This window comes from Poecilia mexicana, unplaced genomic scaffold (genome assembly GCF_051168715.1).
Source record: "Poecilia mexicana isolate PSO_F unplaced genomic scaffold, ASM5116871v1 scaffold_19, whole genome shotgun sequence".
Lineage (NCBI taxonomy): Eukaryota > Metazoa > Chordata > Actinopteri > Cyprinodontiformes > Poeciliidae > Poecilia > Poecilia mexicana.
In genome coordinates, this window is record NW_028263388.1 from 1775282 (window position 1) to 1799655 (window position 24374).

The 24374-nt window shown below is 38.0% G+C and overlaps 2 protein-coding genes across 3 annotated transcripts; both read right to left on the bottom strand.

The window, feature by feature from the left end:
• Positions 1-1604: 1604 nt before the first annotated feature.
• Positions 1605-20113, bottom strand: pdpk1b (3-phosphoinositide dependent protein kinase 1b). 2 transcript variants are annotated; one of them, XM_014978552.2, is made up of 14 exons: positions 19709-20113; positions 15907-16197; positions 15192-15234; positions 14968-15105; positions 12315-12459; positions 12143-12240; positions 8766-8841; positions 8620-8688; positions 7873-7969; positions 7588-7761; positions 6630-6847; positions 6470-6527; positions 5306-5458; positions 1605-4597 (listed from the first exon to the last, which is right to left on the bottom strand). In XM_014978552.2, exons 2-14 carry the CDS (start codon positions 16138-16140, stop codon positions 4484-4486), a joined length of 1617 nt encoding a protein of 538 aa, XP_014834038.1. In that variant the 5' UTR covers positions 16141-16197; positions 19709-20113; the 3' UTR covers positions 1605-4483. The 2 variants fall into 2 exon arrangements, with proteins under 2 accessions (XP_014834038.1, XP_014834037.1); XM_014978551.2 differs by lacking the exon at positions 19709-20113 and adding an exon at positions 18815-18955.
• A 137-nt stretch (positions 20114-20250) lies between these two features.
• Positions 20251-24346, bottom strand: tsr3 (TSR3 ribosome maturation factor). The gene is made up of 6 exons (XM_014967484.2): positions 24015-24346; positions 23095-23305; positions 22556-22749; positions 21785-21952; positions 21056-21110; positions 20251-20505 (listed from the first exon to the last, which is right to left on the bottom strand). The coding sequence occupies exons 1-6, from the start codon at positions 24133-24135 to the stop codon at positions 20373-20375; spliced, it is 882 nt and encodes a 293-aa protein (XP_014822970.1). The 5' UTR covers positions 24136-24346; the 3' UTR covers positions 20251-20372.
• Between the last annotated feature and the right edge of the window lie 28 nt (positions 24347-24374).

A 24374-nucleotide genomic window follows, 5' to 3' on the forward strand; every position in this document is an offset into this window, starting at 1 on the left:
TTCAACTTTGTACAGAACAAAGTATTCAATGAGAATATTTCATTCATTCAGATCTAGGATGTGTTATTTGAGTGTTCCCTTTATTTTTTGAGCAGTGTATATAAACACACAATGACCCCATTTTTGCCATTGTAGAATTCAGACTTTAATCTCAGAATTAAAACTATTTTTCAAAACCTAAGAGATTTCTGAGATTAAATTTCTCTTTTGTAACAATTAAAAGTAACTTTTGTTATCCAAAATGTATTAAATACATTAAATCAATATGAAATACACTAATAGTGGGGAAATTCAGGCAACAATAAGTTTACCTTTAACAAAACTGTAAGAAAGATTAAAAAAAATAGACAAGAAAATACTGTAGTTATTAAAAATAATCTGTTTAAAAAATGTTCACCTGGGTCATTAAAAATGTACTGCATGTGTGTGAATAAACACATTTACAATAAATTTAAAAAGTGCAAATATCAATGATGACCTCAATATTTAATTTTAATAAATGAAGCCAAGTTTTTGAGAAACAAAAATTAGAACACTTCATGTACATTTAAAATTATAAATCAACTTTTCCCAGTTGAGTCTTGTCTCGTTCTTTTGTCTCAGCCCCAGCTCCTTTATCTGGGTGGGACCGGAATCGTGACCCAGTTTTGCATATGAACAAATACTGTTTTAAATAAAGAAATCAGAATTTGAATAAGTGAGTCACTAACTCAGATTCAGAGAATCGAAAGCAGGGATTTATTTAAGCCACGGTAAATTTGACATTTCTGTGCATTCTCCCTTGATTTGCATTGCCATCGCAGGAATAATGACGATGCAAAAATCACAAGAAAAGCCTGACTTCCATTTCAAACTCAGCTTGAAAGTTTGAGTTGAATTTTCAGTAAATATGGTGACGGCGGCACAGCTTGACGTCAATATTTAATTTGGATAAATGGAATCAGGTTGTAGAAGTAACAAAGACTGAATTTAAAAAAAAAAAAACGAAATTTGAGGTTAAACTGATCTGTCTAGAAGGATTTAAAAACAAAACGGGTTGCATTTTACGGGATGCCAAACGTGCCACAATTACACAAATGTAAAAACATTTTAGATTAATCTCCACTGTTCTGATTTATTCTGTAGCAAATTATCAACTTGTCAAAGAAGCATCCAAGCTTTTTTCTATAAAGTTTGATATATATAAAAAAAACTTCTTTGGAGGTTTACATCTTTTTATCCATTTGCAAAGCCTCTAATTCACAGTCATAGAATTCAGAGTAATTTGAGAATCAAAGAAATTTCTGATATCAAATTCTGTATACAAGGATTTACCAAAACAAATTCTACTATGGAATGCCAGAGGTGCCACAATCCAAGAAAAAGAAATTCAAGATTTTGTTGTAGAACATTTCTAACATCTCAAAATTTAAGTTTTTAATTTATCAAAGCTTTTTGTTGAAATTCAGCCATTTTTATGTTACACTTGGCGGGGGGGGGGGGGGCATTTATGGAATATCTTTGGCAACAAGAGCCTATAAGTTAGAATCAAAAATCTACTTCAGTATGATTTTAACTGTCTAAAACCAGCCAGTTTTACAAAGACTTTCACACCAAAGCAGAGATGATGGGTCGGTACTTTATTTACATGCTGCAGAAACGCGAGATGTCGTCTCCGCCGGACGCAGTTCAGTGTCATGGCGAAGGTTGTTAAACAGAAGACAAGACACATGGCTTTCATTTGAATGCCTAAATCCCTACATGCTTTAATCACTGGACTACCAAGCATTAAGTGGAAAATTCATCATTCAACATCTACTGACCTAGCGCACAAATAATCAGAGAGAGAATGAACAGAATCATTAAATTATCAGAATATGATTAAGTCACTGAGCAAATAGAAAATGTATGATATAGTAAGAAAAAAGCTGTAAAATATTATAGTTTACAATAATTATTCACATTCAAAGGCTTTACATCTCAATACATACACAACATGGCCCCTGAACATGACTTCAATCCAAATATGATTCATATATTAGAATTTAAATAACACAGAATGAACTATAGGCTAAAACAATAGCCATCAATAACCTTATACAAGAATAAAAATACAAAAACTGTATCCTAATATCATTGCATTACTCGCTTCAGATTTAATACATCATCTGTACATCACAGTTCTCGTCAGTTACAAGCCAGGTAGAGCGTTTCATACACGATGTAACCGACCGCCATCGACTTGATTCGGGTTTTTTTAGAAAAAAAAAAAAAAAAAAAAAAAAACTCTGCCGTTCCCTCGACTTTATAGACAGATACAGCAATTTTATCGGTTTATTTGGATCAGATGGATTTCCTTAAACTGACATCCAACCACTCACTGCACACTCAGCTGAAGGAAGAGCGGCCTCCAAACAACCTCAAGGTCAAAAATAAAAGCCTTATGATAACATACTGCTAAAAAATTTATTAAATCATTCACTTTAATTTCTATTGGGCCAAAAACAAAAGTGAAAAAAATAAAAATCAAAGAATAAAAAGGGCAGAGAGCCCGTTGAGGCAGCCATCTTGTAGGCCAACAGCTTTTTCTGATTGCTTCTGAGTGATAGAAGGTGAATGTGTCTGTTCAGCATGGGGAGGTCAGCACGAGATTTTACTTCCAGTAAAGATGAGCCGTCTATGCCAACAAAACAGGAATTTTAACCATGAAAACCAGTAAAATGGGACAAATTAAAGGTTGCCAATGCAGTTAAAATAACCACTTGTTTCTTTAAAAAAAATTAAACTAAGTATCTGGTCGGCAGGAGAGTTTATTTTCAGTAAAGATGAGCCGTTTTATTTCATCAGAAAAAAACCCGGGGAATTTAAAGGAACCAACTCAACAAAATCCAACACGGCCAATTATTGGAACAGTTGCCAATGCTGTCAAAAAAATATATATACATTTTAAATTTAATCTACATTTCTGGTGCCCAAAGTGTGGGAAGAAAAAAAAACTGCTTATGCACTGATGTGTATTAGGTCAGCACAAGACTATTTTCAGTAAAGATGAAAAATAGTAATCAAAAGCAAAAAAGGAGTTTAGGGGAATTCACACCTCAAATGCAAATTAAATGGCACAAACTAATCTAAAACAACCCATTGCGCAAGTGTTGCCAATGCCGTTATGTTTTTAACTTTAACTACATCTCCAGTGTGGGGAAAAACCTGTCTGTGTATTGAATATCTATGTGTTCAGCAAATGGGATTTTATTTTCAGTGTGACAAAACCAAGATGAGCAAAAAACAAAACATGGAAACTTTGGGGAATTAACAGCACGAAAGCAAGTAAAATGGTGCAAAAACATATCCAATTTTCTATGGGTTGCCGATGCTGTCAAGAATACCCTTAAGAAAAGATTTACTTGAACTCATGCCATGAAAACCAGCAAAATTGTACAAAATCAACTATATAGGTTGCCAATGCTTTAAAAAATATTTTCCCAACTGTGGGGGGAATAAAAAAAAAAAAAAACTGGCTATGCACTGAATACCCATGTGTTCAGCACATCAGATTTTATTTTCAGTAAAGATGAGCCATTCTATTTAATAAAAGCAGGAATTTAGGGGAATTCACGCCATGAAAACCACTAAAAATGGTACAAAAACAAATTATAGGTTGCCAATGCTGTCAAAAATACCCATTTCTTTTTTTTTTTTTAACTTAAACTATATCTCCAGTGCCCAAAAGAGAAAAGCCATAGGAACAAAACTGGCCATGCAGGAAAGAGAAGCAAGTGATGAAGTAGAAGCTAGTGGCATGTTTACCCGCCCCGATAGAAGAAAAACAATCTTAGTAACAGCTATGAAGGCTCACTCAGACCCACGTCTCACTGCAGACCAGCACTCTGCTTTAATTGGACTGCAAGTACCAAGAGACTGAAAAACAACTCCAACACCATGGGAATAAACAGAGGAAATAAAAAAAATAAAGAGGACATGTGGGATTAAGAGACTGAATCAGTTTACAGTATCTGTCACAGCTAGAGAGTAAATGCACTAAAAGTCGGGCTTTTACGACAACTCGCACATATAACGTATGATTAGGATATGGTTTTAATTAAAGATATCTTGTCAGGCTCTGGTTCATAAAAGCTAGATTCTGTGTTATCGTTGAAGCAGGAAACCACTCCGTGCGTTCAGGATAGTCCTAGCAGTACCCAAACTCACTCCATTCCCCTCCCGCCCCCCAACCCCAAACTCACCCCCACCTGAAGCAGAATGTACAAAATGGTGGAAGTCTCATCATCCATACGTGGAAAAAATGCAACAGAAGCCTCACAGAGAGCACAAAGAACAAGCAAAGCAACCCTGAATCCAAAGTTGTATTTTCCCCCCATGGATCTACTCAGGAAAACAAACGAGGTCTAGATGCCAGCGTCTCTAAGAGTTTGTTTACGTTGCTGTGATGAAGGGCACTAAAGAGGGCGTTATTCTGCTCAGTGATTGGCCTCAGATTGTGCTCCTATAGGCCCGGGTTTTGGTGCCTCTGGTAGATCTTTCTCCACACTTCCTGGATCTTCTTGCACCACCGGTCAGCGTTTCCGCTGGGGTCCATCAGGTAGTACGTCCGGTTCGGCTGCAGCAACACGAAAAAAAACAAAAAAAAGGCAACAATTTAAAGACTCGTTAGAAAAAGATACCAGAGCATCTTCAGTCAGAAGCTTCTTCAAATTCACTGGAATACAGACTGCTACAGGAGATTTTTTCCACCAACACCATTTACAATGACTCACTGAAAAGTTTGAACCAATACGAGTTGCAACATTAAATTTCTGTTGGGATCAATAAAGTATTGTTGAATTAGAGCTGTTGTAAATGATTTTTTTAGTAATTGAATAATCAATTTGATAATTAAATTTTCCCCATAAAATATTGGTAAGTTCTGTCATAATATTGACCCAAACTTTCATATCTGGGTTACTGAAGATATGTACAAAGGAGAAGGAAATGGATAACATTCTGCTGGACAATAAATCATCCCAGAAGTTAATATTGTTATTTTGAGACCATTTTCAAGTAATGTAATCATAATGCAAGAACATATTTTTAAAGATTAATAAACTTTAAAACCAAAAGAAGATTTAACACTGGAAGATGGTTTAAATATCAAATAAAATGAAACATTTGTTCTAGTTGAAAATTTTTATCATCCTGTTCTTGGTAGAAAGAAACAAATCCTGATAATGATATTCGTTTTAATTTATGACATCTGACACCAGTTTTGTTTAGTCTGAAGGAGCAGTGGGCCAGGATCCCAGCAGGAACAGAAATAAACGGCGGTTACCGTGTGAACGAAGAAGGTTTTGAAGTTCTTGGCCTCGGGGCGCAGCTCGGAGGACCAGGGGATCTCCCCCTTCAGGACCCGGTTGACGGGATCCACGTAGTACAGGTGAGGCCCTTCGGTCAGCAGCAGCTGCCTCCGGCGGGCGAACAGGCCCTGCAGGGAGCCCAAACATTTCAGCAACAAAACGTCCACCACCATGTTTCACATCAGTGATATCAGTAATTATTGGTTAGTTTTTGTTTATACATCTTAATTACAGAAAAACTGGAGGAGTAACATTTCCAGTTTTACCTCCATGTTTTTTATTTTTAAGCACTTTAGAGCCAAAGTGAGGAAACTTTAAACTGCTGCCAGTTACCAGAAGGCTGTTGCTAGGCAACCAAAGTTTGGGGAACCTTTAAACTGCTTCTTACCAGCAGGTCGTTGCTAGGCAACCAGAGTGCGTTGATGCCACTGACCTGGAATATTCTACCAGATGCTGTACATATTGATTACGTGTTTATTGTTATCGATTTATTGTCCAGCTCTAGTTTTCACCAGGAGATTCTGATGCTTTCAGCCTCCAATTGTCCATCTATAAAAACTCTGAAGAAAATGAATTAATGAGATTCAACATTAAATTTTCCTTTGTGATCAATAAACTTTTGAATTGAAAGAATTGAGCTCCAGTAGAAAAAGTCCAAGTTTTAGACTTTTTTTTAGAAATTTTATAAGATGCATCAAAATATTTGTAGTTTGAGAAGTTGCAAAATAAAAAATGGAGATTAGTCTCAAATTTTCTAGAAAAAAAATGTATAAAATAAATCCTGAGTTTGGTAGAAATTTCACAATTTTTACTAGCAAATTTTCTCCTTTCAAAGTTTCATCAGGCTTTACTATTTATTTTACAATACATTTAGAATTCCTGAAAGAACTGAACCATTGAAAGAATATTTGCTGTACTTTATTTTTACACATTTGACCAACAGTCAACCTGTTTCAGTTTATTTTAAATTGGAGGTTTTACTGCTTATTGCACTGACTGAACAGATTAACATTGTTTTTAGATGTTTGACTCAACATGTGGAGCTGTTGGTGCATTTCAGTGTGCTGTTCTGCTGCAGAGTTATTAAATAAAAGAGTAATGCAGTTAGTTATGCCAGACATTTATTGAATCACACACACCTTGCGTTTATCCACTGGTCCCATCTTCAGGATCAGATTATTCTCCACAAACTGATGCCTGCAGAATCCAAAAGAGACAGAAAATCTCAGCACACAGACAGTAACTAACCAACTGAATCGTTTCCTTTCAAAATAAAAGCCTCAAGCACAGTGAACTTACCAAGGGTTCCCATTGGTCTGTTTGTCCAGCAATAATTTCTTTTCTTCCTCGGTGAACAGCAGGTCCAGCTCAAATGAGTTGTTGTCCAGGTCATGGATGTACTGCTCGATGTTGCTGCTGGACCGCTGTGGCGGCGCCGAGTCGTGCGGCGACAGGGAGTGCGACGAGCTCGACGGCGCCACCTGCATGTTGCTGAACTGGCTCAGGAGGTCGTCGTACTGAAATTCACAGTTAAACAAATCAAACTTCAGCAGCTGGTGAGTTATCCTAAGGCTTCAGTACGTTTTCCAACAGGGCTGCTAGAGCAGGGGTTCTCAAAACAGGGGTTAGGACCCCCAGAGTGCTCGCGAAATACCAAATGGATGGTCGAAAGATTTTCAGATTCATCATAATGAGACCTCAGGGGTGGTAAAATAAGATCAATAACTGTCGTAAAGAAAATGTGAATGTAATAAATGTCCCATTAAATATACTTTAAAAGAGAATTTTTTTTAAATTAAGTCCTTTTAAAGCTGCAGTATGCAACTTTGTTTTAAAATGTTTTTACACATTTCTTTAGGTTTTCACCAAATCCTGACATTAGACAGAATCTGAAATAAAGATAGATTTCCTCCACCTCCTCCCTGAAGAAATGCACCAAAAACAACCAGAGCCAGGAGGAGGGGCTTAGGGATGTCAATCATCCTTGTGAATGTGCTGCTAAACATGCTAAATACAGATAAACAACTTACTGTTACAGGAAAACAGTTATTGGTGGCTATGCTAACTAGCCTAGCATTCATGAAAGGCTATGCTAACAGGAAGACACCGTAGTAGGTGCTAAGACCCGCCTCCTGGCTCTGATTGGTTGTTTGTATTTAGCACTGGGAGGAGCTAGAGAAGCTACTTGTTTTTACCACAGATTATCTCAAACTTTAACTTTGAACAAAAATGTAAAAACACTTTTTGGGCGACTCACATTCCCGTAGCAGTCCTCATCGTCTTCAGACATCGCTGGCAGGTAAGGTGTGAGCTTTGGGGGCATCTGCAGGTGTAAGTCACTCCAGGAAATGGTGTCGAAGAAGGGATGCTGCCTCAGCGGGTCGTACCCTCCCATCTCTTCACAACCGAGCCGCTTGGATGGGTCCAGTGACTGAAGGGAGGTCAGAGACAATACTGAAATAAACTATCCTGCAAACACGAGTCCTGCAAACGCATTGGATCTGAATTTCACCCAAAGATGCTGCTTGGACTGACGACTCACCAGAAGTTGCTCGACTAGATCCTTGGCTTTGGGGAAGAATTTTTCTGGGAACTCGTACTCCAGCTTTATTATTTTCTGGAATATTAGGTACTCATTTCTGTGACAAATAAAAACAAAAGTTTCCTTTGTTAGCTCCTGTTTTACCACCATCACACTTAATACATAATTTTTCAAATCAGATAAATTTCTGTTTAAGTGCAACACATTACATAGCAGAGGCCCTACACTGTAAAACCTCACCAATTATTTAGTCCAGTTTCTAGTGCAAATATCTCAGTACAGACTAAAAACTAATTCAAAAGTTACTTTTCAGCAAGATAGGAGCTCATTTTAAGAGCAAATATTAATGAAAAATCACGAGTTACACCAGCAGATTTTATTTACACATTTTCCCCATATTGTAAGTTAAATAATCTGCTAGTGGAACTAGTAGTTTATTATTGACTAAAAACAAGCTCCTACTTTTAAATTTGTTTTCTTATTTCAAGTGTGTGAAGATATTTTGAACTTAAAACTAGACCAAAAGTGATGGTATGACTGTCTTTGCAGTGTAAATTCCCTCCAAGCCAACTGGTATGTTCAAATGGATGTGGTCCAACTGGTTTATGTTTTAAGAGTAATTTGTCATATTAAGCAACTTTTCAGACAAAATAAAAATTGGTATCGGCAAGAAAGGCATCCTTTCAAACAGCAGGTTGCATTTTAAAGTAACAAAATGAATATCTAAAACAGCCAAAGGGTTCTTACCCAGCTCTGAATGGTGGTAAACCAGCCACCAGCTGATAGATAATACACCCCAAAGCCCACAGGTCAGAGCTGCACATAAAACAAATATATTTAAGCAAGAAAGTCTTAAAATCTGAAAAGAATAAAATTATGTTTTTGAAAAGCACCTCTTGCAGGCTGATTTTTCTGTTAGCAGTTCTGGAGACACGTACTGCGCTGTCCCAACAAAGGAGTTTGCTCTCGCTGCAAAAAACAAAACACATTTTTGAACAGAGCTTGTACAGCCATAGTTTTAGTTTCCTGAAAACTTTCTCCCCAGCAACAGTCCTAGCCAATGCGTGTCTAAAGAGAGGTGAACTTCTCCAAAAACGCTTTGTAATCACATTTAGAGACAAGTTAGAAGTGGCAACATGCTTCCTGTTCATGCGTCTTATCCAATTTTTCCTCAGATGTAAAAGCTCTGGTATACTTAATATGCAGTTGGCACAAACTGGATTCCACACCAATAGACCCAAACTTTAAAACAACAGAGTCCTCAGGTACTTCTACAGGGGTGTTGAACCTAGTGTCCAAATCAGTGATGACATTTCATACTTAAACCTAATCGAAAGGATCAAACTGGATTATTTCAATACCGTCTGCAACTTACATGCAGGCTAAGGTGGGATACGCCTCCAGTCCAGACAGAGGAGCTACTGAGGCCGCTCAGTAACTCCTGGCTGGCTCGCCACATTTAGAGGTAGCCAGGAGCTATCGAGTAGCCTTCACTCTTAGTATCGTCTTATTGAGCTTTTGTAACTGCCGTAACATTCTTCAAAAAGTGGCCCACTCCACCATGACGTCACGTCAAAACATCCTATTCATTCATGAACCTTGTCAGAAAACATCTGGTTGCTTAACGTTTTTATTTAGTAGAGTTCAGACTAAAAATGGTCAGAAGTTTCCCCAACAGGAGGAGTTGTAAACCAAACTTGTAATTTTATGGTAAACCTGATGAGGACAAGAGACTTGGATGGATAGCATTATGGAGAAGGTACCCAGCTAATCATTAGAAACCGTGGAGAAAATGCTTCCGTCATGTAGCCTAGCATGAACAAAACTGGTTAGCATCTTGATGTTTGTATGCATTTAAATCTGTTGCGTCAGGGAAAACGCCATTTCTCACAGAGAGAAATCATGACGTGTGAATTCAGGCAGATTTCACCTAAGGACAAGGTCTGGGTCAGTTTCTAAGCTAGCCAATACCGCTAATTATGAGCCCAACTAGGTGCGCTACTTCCACAGACAGAATAGCTCGGTTTGAACAAGAAGCTATGGCTACATTAGCAAAAACAAACGGAGTCACTCTGTTCAATAGTCCATCGTGTGGTTAAGTTACATCGCTGCAAAGAGTCAAGAGACAGAAGCTGCGTTTCCATTAACCACAAAACTGCACAAATTGAAATTACAAAAACAAATACAGCAATTCTGACAGAACGTTTGATAGGAAGTTTCTGCGTTTGGATGAGTTGATTTTTCAGCGATAACCAAATGGATGCATGTTGCAAAACTGAAATGAAAACATTTTCACCAACGCGCCACATGATCAACATCCAAGTGTTACTACTGGCAGAAATGACAGACAGGAAGTGGTAGGAGGAGGATGGTTTGTTTTTTGTGCACATTTGTAAATTAACCCCCTGCACTGATGCTGTCAGTAGCAGAGCTGCTCACCTCTTTCACTGGAACAGGGAGGAGGAGTTACGCCAGTATGGGGAATTGGGGCTGCTGCTATCTCTGACTCCTCTGGTGTTAAATGTAGTGAAAGGTATAGGGACAAATTACATAGATATCCTGCTGAACATTTTCCTTCACTGATTAAATGCTGGCTTGAAGGGGTAAAACTGTTCTGAATGAAAAACACCGATATAGGGCATCAATGTGGATTAATATCAAAAACGACCAAGTTAAAAAAAACCTTCGACTGTTGCCAATTAGCTTAAGCAAATAATCAGATTTTACAGTCTTATACATTTCTCTTGCATATAAATTTACAGTCTATGTTATAACTTTTCTGGTAATGAACCAAACTTTTATTGTGAAAATTCAAACGGGTTACTTCCGGTGCCAAATCAGTGTCCAAAATTGAACTTTGAAAAACGACTCATGCTGTATTACGGTGCAGCGGTAAAGGTCTCTGTGCTGCACCCAAAACCAGCAGTAAACATACAAGAATACAACAAGACAAGATGCATTCAGCCCAATGGCAGGAGCAGGTTAGGCAGGTAGCCAATCTGCAGGCGTGTGCCCAGAACGGCATCAAGCTCAGAAAAAAGCAGCCATGATAACACGACTAACACTAAAATCACTTGTTATTTACACATGATTTAAGCAACAACAACAAAACACACATTTAGCCACTCAAACTCACATTGCCAGCTAAGCTAGGTTGGTTTAATCAACTCACTGGTTGCCTAGCAACGATTTGCTGGGCAACTAACTGCAATTTAACATTTTGAGACTAAACTGCAGTTTACGGCTTCCTCAAAAACAAAAACACGGTGTGAAGAGGAAACTAAAAACAGGAAAGTTTGGCAGTTTCTCAGATATTTAAAACAAAACAACCAACTGTTAAATGCCGACTTTGAAACCTTTTCTATGAAGCTAGCTAACCCATCAGGTCGATAATCGCACACTATTCCACCCAAAACAAAACGTTTGTCTTTTCCTCTTCTGGAAACCCGATTTTATCATCTTTCAAGGCAGTAAGGTTTTTATAACTGTCATTCTTTTAAATGCACTAAAAGAAACTTCATGCAGATACATGTGGATGTTTGGTCAGGGAATGGTAACATTTAATTTTTTTACTGCCAAAAACAATTCAAAACAAAGATAACATTCCTTTTATTATTGTTAAAAATATTAAAGTGAATGTCCAGGAGACAAAATCCAAAACCAGTCAGGAATCTGTTTATTGTGACACAGGGGGAATGGATTACTGGAGCCAAGTGGGAATATTTACTGTAACAGATTATGACCAAAAGCAGCAAATATGGGGCTGAATTGATGTTTTTGGCTTCACGCATTTAAAGACTCAGTTTTCTTTGCCTGCTGATTCAGAGTTTCACACGAAGTAGTGCTACATTTACTGGATGGTAAACCGTCCCAGTAATGATTGCAATCATTGTTTGAGCCCATTTCAAATAAAATAATGGCATAAAATGTAGGCTTTCCCTCTAAACATCCAATAAATGTAGAAATGGAAAACTTTTCAAATATCCAAAAAACAAATGAACAGAAATAAAATGGATTATGATGTTTCTGTAATTGCTCATTTGACACGCGTAGCTGAGCAAAGTTCGGCCTTTATTTTGAAAGGTTTGCATTTAGCATCTAGCTATGTTTTATTTCCATTTAGCTTGTCAGTTTGAACTGGGCCTTGTTGATTTGGAAAATATTTAAACACCTTTTGATGGATATGCAGTATGAATATGTTGGTTAAGGTATGAAATGTGTTTTGATTCATTCTGCAGGAGTTGAAACAAACTCAGCTGTTTGGTTTTACCTTGTTTACTGTCAGACGACAACTGTTTCGCTGTTCCAAAATCGGTTATCTGGATGTGCATCTCCTCGTTCAAAAGAATATTTTCTGGTTTCAAATCTCTGAAATAAAAAAAAATTATAAAAAAAATGTGCAGAGTCAAATACCAGCAGAGAGCACAGGAGCAGATCCTTACCTGTGAATTATCCCCTTTTTGTGTAAATATTCTAGAGCACAAACTATTTCGGCCGAGTAGAACCGTGTACAGGTCTCATCAAACGAACCAATTTTGCGAATGTATTTTAGCAGTTCGCCGTTTTTAGCGTAGCTAAGACCAAAATCTATAAAAACGTCTGTTAAGGAAAACTTTAAACATCTGAGCAGGTGAAATAAACGCTGAAAATCCAGAGAATTTTGATGCTAATGGAATAAAAACTTCCTGAACAACACTAAGCCACCATGTCGTACCAACAACAACAACAACCCTCTTCAGTACGGATGGTTTTACTGAGAAATGATGACTTGTTTAAAGTTTACTAACCAAGTTTCTTAATTTAAAGTTAGTAAATTTTCTTAAAGTTTAAATGGTGGCGCTCTTATTGGTATGCTACCATGTTGTACCAACAACCATCTTCAGTAAGATGGTTTTACTGAGGAAAGACAACTTAAAGTTAGCAAATGTAATCTGGGGATTATTTTTTAGATTAAGCAATTCACAATTTTCTAGAACAAGTTTTTATATATATATATGCTGGTCATAAAATTAGAATATTGTGATAAAGTTCATTATTTTCCATAATGTCATGATAAAAATTAAACTGTCATATATTTTAGATTCATTGCACACCAACTGAAATATTTCAGGTCTTGTTTTAATTTTGATGATTTTGGCAAACAGCTCATGAAAACCCAAAATCCCTGTCTCAAAAAATTAGAATATTATGAAAAGGTTCTCTGAACGAGCAATAAAAATAATCATCTGAATCAACAAAGTAACTCTAAACACCTGAAAAAGATTCCTGAGGCCTTTAAAAACTCCCAGCCTGGTTCGTTACTCAAAACCGCCATCATGGGTCAGACTGCTGACCTGACTGCTGTCCAGAAGGCCATCACTGACATCCTCAAGCAAGAGGGTGAGAAACAGAAATTTCTGAACGAATCGGCTGTTTGCAGAGTGTTATATCAAGGCACCTCAGTGGGAAGTCAGTAGGAAGGAAAAAGTGTGGCAGAAAACGCTGCACAACGAGAAGAGGTGACCGGACCCTGAGGAAGATTGTGGAGAAGGGCCGATTCCAGACCTTGGGGGAAGCAGTGGACTGAGTCTGGAGTAGAAACATCCAGAGCCACTGTGCACAGGCGTGTGCAGGAAATGGGCTACAGGTGCCGCATTCCCCAGGTCAAAGGTCAAGCCACTTTTGAACCAGAAACAGCGGCAGAAGCGCCTGACCTGGGCTACAGAGAAGCAGCACTTTGGACCACTGTTGTTCAGTGGTCCAAAGTACTTTTTTCGGATGAAAGCAAACTTTGCATGTCATTCGGAAATCAAAGTGCCAGACTCTGGAGGAAGACTGGGGAGAAGGAAATGCCAAAATGCCAGAAGTCCAGTGTCAAGTACCCACAGTCAGTGATGGTCTGGGTGCCATGTCAGCTGCTGGTGTTGGTCCACTGGGTTTTATCAAGGGCAGGATCAATGCAGCAGCTATCAGAAGATTTTGGAGCACTTCATGCTTCCATCTGTTGAAAAGTTTTATGGAGATGAAAATTTAATTTGGTCTGGAATCGGCCCTTCTCCACAATCTTCCTCAGGGTCCGGTCACCTCTTCTCGTTGTGCAGCGTTTTCTGCCACACTTTTTCCTTCCTACTGACTTCCCACTGAGGTGCCTTGATATAACACTCTGCAAACAGCCGATTCGTTCAGAAATTTCTTTCCGTTTCTCACCCTCTTGCTTGAGGATGTCAGTGATGGCCTTCTGGACAGCAGTCAGGTCAGCAATCTGACCCATGATTGCAGTTTTGAGTAACGAACCAGGCTGGGAGTTTTTAAAGGCCTCAGGAATCTTTTTCAGGTGTTTAGAGTTACTTTGTTGATTCAGATGATTATTTTTATTGCTCGTTCAGAGAACCTTTTCATAATATTCTAATTTTTTGAGACGGGGATTTTGGGTTTTCATGAGCTGTTTGCCAAAATCATCAAAATTAAAACAATAAAAGACCTGAAATATTTCAGTTGGTGTGCAATGAATCTAAAATATATGACAGTTTAATTTTTATCATGACATTATGGAAAATAATGAACTTTATCACAATATTCTAATTTTATGACCAGCACCTGTATATGAAGCTTAAACTATGCTACTTTCTAGGCAGAACATATTTACAAACTAACTTTTTTAATTTCGAGTGCAAAGTGACATTCTTTGTGTAGTTTTGGCTTAATTGAAGTATTTTCCAGGAAATCAAATACTAAATTCAGGGTCAGTGAAATCTTTAAGTTGGATAAAGAACAAAGTGCTTTAAAAATGACTTCAGCAGATAACAGGAAGGCTGAATGGTGCCGTTTTATCCTTCTGGAAACCCCAGAGTTTGGTTACCAAGGGAGCAAATGCACAAAAACTAAAACTAGCCACACTCACTGTTACTAGAAGCTCCAGAACTGGTCGTTTTATAATTATAAAAAGTCAGTTTTACAGTGACTCATTTCTCACACAGTGTGACATCACCTCTGTTCCCAACATAAATAATTATTAACTGACCGTTGAAGAAAAAGAAATATTCAGAATGCTTTTAAAGGAGCATCAGAATGAGCGAGGTGCGTCTGAAAACGATCCGGCAGCCAATGAAAGGATACACAACTTCTCATCGTCTTGAAATGTGAAGTAGAGCTTTACAAAGAACGGGTGATCAAGATTTGACATCAAATCTCGTTCTCTTTTCACGTACTGGACTTTGTTCTCCTTCATAATGTGGCGCTTCTCTAAAATCTTAACTGATGAAAAGACAAAGAAGAAATATTTAAAACATACATTTTTACTAGAAGACTAACATTCAGTTAATGGTTGTGTCATTACTAACTTGCATATTCTTTCCCTGTGGCCAACTCTTTTGCAAGAACAACCTGTGGAACAAAAACAAAGAAAACATTAAATTCAAAGTTGCAGTTTGTAATTTTTATAGAATATGTTTTAAGTATTTGAAAATGTCAGTTTGGTATGAGACTCCTTCTCCCAATGCCAATTACAAACAGCCAATCAGAGCCAGGAGGCGGGTCTTAGTGCTGTCAACCTTGTAAAAACAGTAAAACTGTTTATCCGCCGTCATGCTAACCAAAGGTTAGCATTCCATGCTAGCTGCAGCATAGCAGAGAATGTCATGAATGCTAAAGATGGCAGTTGACTGCAGATAAATGGTTTTCCACCGTTTCCATTAGCATATTTAGTACGTAAAGATGATTGATAATGCCAAGCCCCGCCTCCTGGCTCCGATTGGTGGTTTTTGATGCATTTGATCAGACAGCAATAGTAGTCCAGAGAGGAGGAGGCGATCAATATTTTCAGAGATTTGTCTCAAAACTGTATCATGACAGTTAACAAATATGTAAAAACATTTTCAATAAAAGTTACTCTGCAGCTTTAATAGCTGCACCAACCAGAGTTAAAAAAAAAAAACAACAAAAAAACATCTTTTTGCATTCACCTCAGATGAACTGAGGGTGACTCATTAATCAAAAGAATGCTAGCATGTAGCAACATCTATCCTAAAAACAGAGGCAGGAATTCAGCTGCCGTACCGTTGAGAAGGAGCCCTCTCCCAGAATCTTGCCAAACTTGAAGTCCTCAGGCTTCTTCTTGCGTGGCTGCGGCGTCTGGGCGGCCGGCTGCGCGCGGCCGTCGGCGCTCTGGGAGCCGCCGGGCGCTCCTACGGTGCAGGGCTGCGGGGATGAGCCCTCCATGTTGGGGCAGTGACTGCTGCTTGTGCTCGGGATGGCGAGTGGCGAACAGGAGTCAGGGTGGTTTCTGGCCATTGATGGATGCGAGCAGGAACAGATGGCAACGTTGGGCTGAATGGGCACAACATCATACTGGAACAGCAGAAAACATCCAATCAGCTGGACACCTGCATGTCCTACTGTAGAACTTCCTGGGTTTCATAATTCACTTCAAAACAAAAGCCCGTCACCACAACAATTTTCCTAAAAGATAAACTGTCAGAAATTATTGCGATAAGTGATTATATTAAGTTGAGACAAAGTAATAACGGTAATTAATAATGCCATAATACAAAACACATTCTCAAATATCAATAAACTTTAAATTTTAACGAACATTTAACACAGGAACTGGAAGACATTTAAATATAAAAGATAAATTATGAAGTTTCTGTAAACAAAGTGGTCCTTTAACAAAAAGGTTGAAATGACACCAAAACACCAGACTGAAAACTTTTATCCAGTTTATGGTAGAAAAAGACAAATAAATCATGCAAATGTAAATTGAGTCAATTTTAATTTATTACACAATTAATGTATTAACTGCAACATAACTAGTCATCTATTTTTTTCAATGTAAATGATTTTAAAAAAAATTTAACAGTTTTGCACACATCTTAAAATCTGTACCAAGTTTGGATGAAACATTCAACATGTCTCAAGAAATCAGAGCTTATTTAAAATGTCTTCCAATTCTGTACAAAACCAGGGTTTATTGGAGGGTGAACTCATCAATAAATTGTTTCAACATGTCAATATCATTTACCCCAAAAATTTCTGGAACAATTTATTCAGTAAAATTTGTCAGGTTCTAATGTTTTCCTGATTTATTGCAGCCCAAGCAAATATAAAGTAAATAAAAGTTGAATTGTAGTGCCATAAAAGCCTTTGAAGATCGATTTTTTTCTTCGATTAAATAAAAGCATCACAATTAGGAACTCCCACATAAATGTTTGTATGGATAAATGCAGATATTTATGTAATGTTTTAATTTTCTGTTATACCCTAAACTGCAGCTAATTATTTCAGTCCTAGAGAAGTGTGATCCAGAATCAATCTGGTAAAATTTTAGGAAGTTGATGGTTTCTACATGCAACTAAAATACATAAAATTCAACACTGAGGCATTAAAGTTTTAAACTAAAACGCCTCAATCTATGAAGTTGTGCTCCAAATATAATCAGTCAAACAGGAGTTTAAAGTCAATGACATTCAAAACTCCATGTATAGGAGAACTGATTCAGATCAGCATTAAAAAAAATTGTATTAAAGAGAACTGTTCACATTCTGGGTACAATATTACAAACTTATACCAAGACTTCACGCTGGTATATTAGAGGGACAAAGTCTGGTGTTGATAAACAAATAACCACCAAGGAGCCGCTTCCTGGCTTGGTGGTCCCACCCGATGTCAAGGTCTCTCTTCATAGAGCAGCAGCTTACAACACCCCAAACTAAATGATTTTATATTTAAACTGAAACGTAAATGAGACAAAAAGTGAAACCCACCAACGACATGAACCCAACAGTCACATATATAGTGCTTTCTAACCTCTATACTTGCCGTTTATTTCAACGGCAGTTATTCGGACCAAATGCAACCATTAGTTTTTTGTTTTTTTTAGCTTTTAGCTCGGTTAGCTTCTCTTCATTTAAAACCAAGGTGTGGCCTTTAGCTGCCCATTCCGGACTTGACTCCATTATTGCCAACTGTCCGTGAAATAACCTACAGACTCCGTTACTGAGTCAGTCAACATAATAGCTGGTATAAAGCCGTGAACCAACATTTTCCTAACCATGTGTACTTTGGTAACAACTAGCCTGTGCGAACTTTCCATGCTAACCAAGCCCTGCTAGCAGGCTAGCATTAGCATTTGCTTATCTTATCAAATAAAGCCGATGTTCTTTGGAAAACAGCAGTTCTATAGAAAAGCGCCCCTTACATGTCAAAAATGACTGCGTGCGCATGAAGCAGTAAATAATGGTAGAGGATAGTGTTCCTAATGTATACGAACATAAACAATTCAAACTGACATGTCCAACTTTATCCAACTTGTGATTCTAGCTGTATTTAAAGGCTCTTCCCATCACGGTGATACTTTGAACGACTAGGGCGCTTTTTTCGGCAAAGCACCGGCCATCATTGACGGCAAGTTACAAACTTGATGCTAACATTTAACTAGCTTAGCATAGCAAACAACTTCAAACCCATCTGCTGTGTTCAGATTCTGGTTCTTAACGCGCTTTACGTTACTTATGTAGGCTGTTCTGTTGGAACCTTTAAAAATGCAAATCGAAAACCACGAAATTGACACAAAAATAGTACCTTCTAGAGAAAGGTTGAACGTACTAAAGCTAACTTTAGCTTGCTAGCAACTGGAGTATCGGTCGAAAGCGCGAACCAACGCCAACACTAGTCGTCCATTCCCGAACAGGGGGGAATAGTCCTATACAGTTTCAAAACACACCATTATACACTCTTGAGTTATTATCTGCTTCAGAGGCAATTAAGAAGCAGGTCGTCATGGACTAATCCAAAAGCCGGAAAGCCTCAGATAGCTTAAACCCTGCGATGCTAACGATGCTAGTGAGTCACAGCGATATTTTATAGACGAAGGCCGCAGATAACTACTTCTTCTGATCCAGCTGCTACACGCCACAATCCGCGCACCGGCTTCGAAGACCCACTCTCGGGAAGTTTTAACACTTACCATCTGACTTGTAGCTCTTGCCATGTGAGTTTTCCGTGAGTATTTATTTGGAATAAAATAATTAGAGAAGCTCCAGTAATGGCTGCCTCCGTGCCTTCATTTTCGAGGTGTGACGTCGTTCCACAACAATGTTACCGCAGGACAGCAGAGGAGAGTCCTGCCGTGTCAGTGTCCGCCCCCACCGCCACGAACAACCCGCTGAACTTTATAGCGCAAGGCTCGATCATATTCGCACACAACATGTGGCCTGTAAACTGCTTGGACCGCACACTGGAACTGGGTTTTATTTATTCTGCCATCAGTGTGCAACAACCTAGTTATGATTTGAAGACTTTAAGTCATGTAGTTCCTGAGTTGGGCCAGTTCTAGTGTGATCCAAACACATTAAAAAATGCCATTTGTTTAAATTTCACAAACCAAATAATCGTTTTAAAATTTTTACTATTAGAAAAATCAAGCCAAGTTTTTAAAGAGTGCAAGTGCAGCACTATACCAGTCCTAGGTGCATAAAAAGCTTTTACAAATCAAATAAAGGCTAAACAAACCAAAATGCCATTAGTATACAACAATCTAGTCCAGATTTAGATTTACTAAATAATGTAGTTCCTGAGTTGGACCACTCCTAGTGTGATCCAGATGCATTAAAAAAAACTTTAAAATTGCTCTTTAACTCTTACAAATCAAATAAAACTTGCATCAAAAAAATGATTTTAAATATTCTATTACTATGCAGATGACATCTAGCTTGTTTTACCCCAAGGAATCTGGAATAGTTAGCTTCACACACACATAAGAAAGTTCATTTTAGTTGATACAACGTGCTATAAATTTTTGTTCTAAAGTCAAGGAATTTTGGTGAATTTATTTATTTATTCACTGCTGCTATTAACATACCTGGTAAAATCATGGTGAATCTGATGGTTTTTTCCTTAATAATTCACTTTTACAGTCTTGTGTAGTTTATGTCTTGATCGGTGTTTCCCAGCCTGGTCCTCTAGGCTGGCTGCCCTGCATGTTTTAAGTATTTCCTTGCTTCAGTCCAGCTGATTTCAATCAATGGCTAATTAACAGGCATTTGCTGAACTGCAATCAGTTGAATTAGGCCCATTAAAGCAGGGAAACCTCTAAAACATATAGGACAGTGCGCCTTGAGGACCAGGGTTGGGAAACACTGACCTAGACCAGGGGTGTCAAACTCCAGTCCTCTGCTGTCCTGCAGTTTTTAGATGTGCCACAGGTACAAAACACTGGAATGAAATGGCTTAATTACCTGCTTCTTGTGTAGATCAGTTCTCCAGAGCCTTGCTAACGACCTAATTATTCTATTCAGGTGGTGCAGCAGAGGCACATCTAAAAGTTGCAGGACACCTGCGGTCTAGATGGTTTCTACATGCTACAAAAAAACTACATTTTCCATTTTCAACACAATAGCTTCATTGTTTGAAAATCATTGTATCTTTAATTTATTTACAAGTCTCCAACTTTTAATTGTGTTGTTATTGAAATGCACTATACAAAAAAAATTAGGAAATTTTCTAGTCTTTTCTGGAAAACATTATTAGTCTTCATCTTCATCATCTTCATCTTGACGCTGTGAAAGTGTCGACTTGTCGTTGATTCCTGTGTTTTCAGGCTCTTCGCTATCTTCTGATGCGTCGCTGTCTTCACTGGAATCATCATCTTCAACAACACTAAACGGAAATCACAATTTAATGTCAAGAATAAGACTGGATTTTTAATCTAAGTAAAAATGCTCATCAAAGATACAGTTATTTTCAACTTAAATTGGCTTAGGCTTAAATTTCATAACAAAACCAGAAAAGAACAGTTATGTTGCACAAGAAAAGGAAATGACGCAGCATTGTTTATATCTATATAGCAGATGTAAAATCATCAAAAACACGTTAGAGGCAAAACTTTCTAAAGTTTTCAGTTTATGCATCTCAATTTTCAGTTACCCCAAAATGCTATAGACAAAAACAATGAGGCAGGTCTTTATCCTCCTGTACATCATCACTATCAGGTTTTATTGCATTGTTTTGGTGTGGAGCTCTTCAGACAGCAGCTTAACCAAACGTTATTCTGCTGTAGGACCAAATAAAAACCAATAACAGCAGCAGGTCAGGATGTCAAGCTCCAGCAGCATCACACAACTTTCTCCACTGCTTAACACACATTTTATCTGAACTTTAACATGTTTGTGGCTAAATCTGAATTTATTTAACGCTAAGAAGCGTTTACCTCAGAGGTCTGTTGAGATTTCTACACTCCACTCCAGAGTTAACATCAAACGGGTCTGTAACAAAAACAAAATTTTACTGCAAATTATATACCTCTCTCTAGTAACTCACATTTTCCAGGCAGATAGCACCATTTTATAGCAAATGACTTAAAAAGAATTGACTTCGTAATTCAACGCCTTGAAATTGGGCCTCTATCTCTTTAAGAAGCTCCTGCTCTTTCTGAAGCTCCGCCTCCAGGAAGTCGTCCCAACATGGCTCCTCTATTAACCCTTTAATATTTTTACCAGTGTTGCTCTGAGCAGCAGCTCCTATAATGAGCTCAGCAGCTGTTTGCTAATTGCTGCTGGCTAGTCTGAAGGAGCTGAGAGTGGGAGGAGCTGCGCCTCGGGGGCGGGGCTAGGTCCACCCAGGCATTTTAACAGCTGAATGGTTGCCATGAAGATTAAAGGATTTCTGAACCATGCATGAAAGAATCAAAGCAACACTCAAGGTTTGATTCTTGATGAAGGAAAAACAATAAAACATGATGGGAAGATAAAAAAGTAGATTTGCCCCTTTAATACTTTTACTTATTGATCAGAGTGAAATCTTAAAATCTTATTTGAAATAGAAAACAATAATATTACTTTAGTTCTTCAGAAAACTCAAACTTTTCAATAAATAGGAAATATTTGAAGTCATAGAAACAGTAATAAGGCTGAGATAAATAATTTCCGCCGTTTTTTACCAAACTCTTCTTCTTCTGGTTTGGACGTGAGAAACTCCTTCTCCACAGTCAGCAGCTCTTCCTCAGAGCGACATGCAGCGTAGCGGTCAAGAAGAACTCTGTTGAGTTCAAGAAACACCGTCCCCCACTTGAATTTCTTCAACAGGAGAACCGCCAGTTCCTCAAACCCTGCAGCAAACCACAAACACCTGCAGCACACTGATGGAGAGCTGAAACGTTTGCAGTGATGCAACACAGTCACTTCTCTATTGATCAAGGCTGCAGCTAATGATTAGTCTATTGATTATTCTATTGATTAATTGGCTAAAAACTGGGCACATTCTGCAGATTTTTAATTTTACCAACTAGGTACACTAAATGATGGAAACAAACAATTTAATTCTTTTTTAAATAAGAAAAAAAAGCATTTTATTTGCAGCATCCCTTTAGTGAATTTGAAGCAGGTGAAGCTAAAACTGCCACTTATCATAAGTGCAAAATGTATTTATTTTTTTATACAGTTTTGCCTTATTTGTTTTGAATATGTTGTTTTTGAGTCTGTATACTCCAGTTAATGATTAACTGATTAGAAGATTAGTTGAAAATTATTTCAATAATCAATTAATTCTAATTAATCCAATTAATTGTGACTGATCATGATTAATCATATTAGTTGCAGCCCTATTAAATTAGTTGACGATTATTTCAATAATCTGATAAATCACAATTGATCTGATTAATCCGACGAATCGTTTCAGCCCTCCTGTCGATCACTGCAGCCTGAACTCTTACCGACGATGGCGAACGTGGCGGCGAACGCCTCGACACAGGACAGTTTGCAGGGCTTGCCGTAGTTGACCGGGTTTGCGGCGACGAGGTACGGCAGCAGCCTGGGGTGGCTGCCCACCATCTTACTGAACGGCGTCTCGTCCAGTTTGGCCCAGGAACAGTCGATCACAGCCAGGCCGTTCTGAGCCACAATCTCTCTGTAATCCGATCAAACATCAGAAAGACGAAGGTTCTTAGAGACAGATCATCAACAGAGAATGAGGAAGAACAGCTGGACGACATGGCTGAAAAAAATCAGTTGATATTAATAATTATTGTTTAGTGTTTAAATACCTGAAATACAACCAAACTGGTGGTGTGACCTTTCCTGTTTCGTCCAGTTTTCTCTCTACGTCGTTATTATTTTTTAGCAGTTATGAAGCACAGTGTCAAAACCTTAAACTAAATTTTATTTCAATTATGTATTAATATTGATCATGCATTGATCGCGGTATAGGTCATTATTGATTTGTCGGCCAGCCCTTGGAGAAACCACTGCATACCTGTCTGCTGGCGTCACATACTTGGTTCCCATGGGACTCAGGATGAGTCCGCTGAACCTCTGGTTGAGGCGCAGGTTGCGTACGAAGCCTTTCCGTACCAGCTTTCTGCCGGTGCAGCGTTTGGGATCGCAGTGACCCAACTCCCACATGGCGAGGGGGCATGGCAGCTTCACCTGCGGGGCGTCCGCTCCCTCCTCTGGGTGGAGGCTGGCTGGAAGGACGGAACCAAACCAGGAGAGTCCGCAGTGAACGCTTCACTTCACCAGAAATAACATCTACATTACTGTATACTGGGAAACGCAATTCATATTCTAAATGTTGTAATCTAAAAAAAAAGAAAGAATAGTCATAAAATTTACAGATCTAATAGTATCTTGTTAAACTAACCATTTGCCATTAAAAGCACAAATTTAATTTGTTTTAATTTTATTTTTTGACAGACCAACTTCAATTAACATATTTGTCAAGTGGAAGGAAAATAACACATGATTATATATATTTTTGTTTTTCAAACAAAACCTCCAACATTGCAAAATCTTACCACGTTTTATTTTTGGTCCTTTTGGTGCAAATATTAGCAAACTTCAAATAAGAAGAAAAAAACTAAGTCACAAGTAACTTTTAAGCAAGATATAAGAACTTTCTTTAAGTTAATACTTTCTTAATATTTATGAATAAGTACTGACTTCACTGGCTATTTCGCTTATAAGCAGTAATAAACCAATACTGTTTATTTATTTCCTTTATTTTACAGTTTAAAATAAACATGTCACATGTATTAAGAAATTAACTTATAATAAGCTCTTTTAATATATAAAAATTGCAACAATCTGGTAAATTAGTTTTCAAAAAAAGAAATAATCAGTGAAGAAACATGATTATGATACGAGTACGTAGACGTGAAACACATTTTTTGTTACCTTCTAAAGCAGAGTGCATTTCTTCAGTAAACGTCTCCAATGATTTTCCCTTCATTTTATGCCGTTTATCTTTGCCTTTGCTGTCTGGTCGCACGAACTTGCCTTGTTTCTTTCGCCCCATGTTGCCAGGCTGGGATCTATTTTCAGGCGCTGTCCGCTAAAATATCAACACTAAGCAGCTTCTTGGCGAGCCGCGGACTCTAAATTTCCTTTCCTGAAAAGGTTTTCAATTCCATCTGCTCATAAAACATCCAGAAATCCAAACATTTCCTCTCAATCTTAAGTTTTTAATCCTCCTTTTCACTTTACATGGTGGAAAACACGCTACACTGTAGCCTGGGAACACTGCGCATGCTCTCA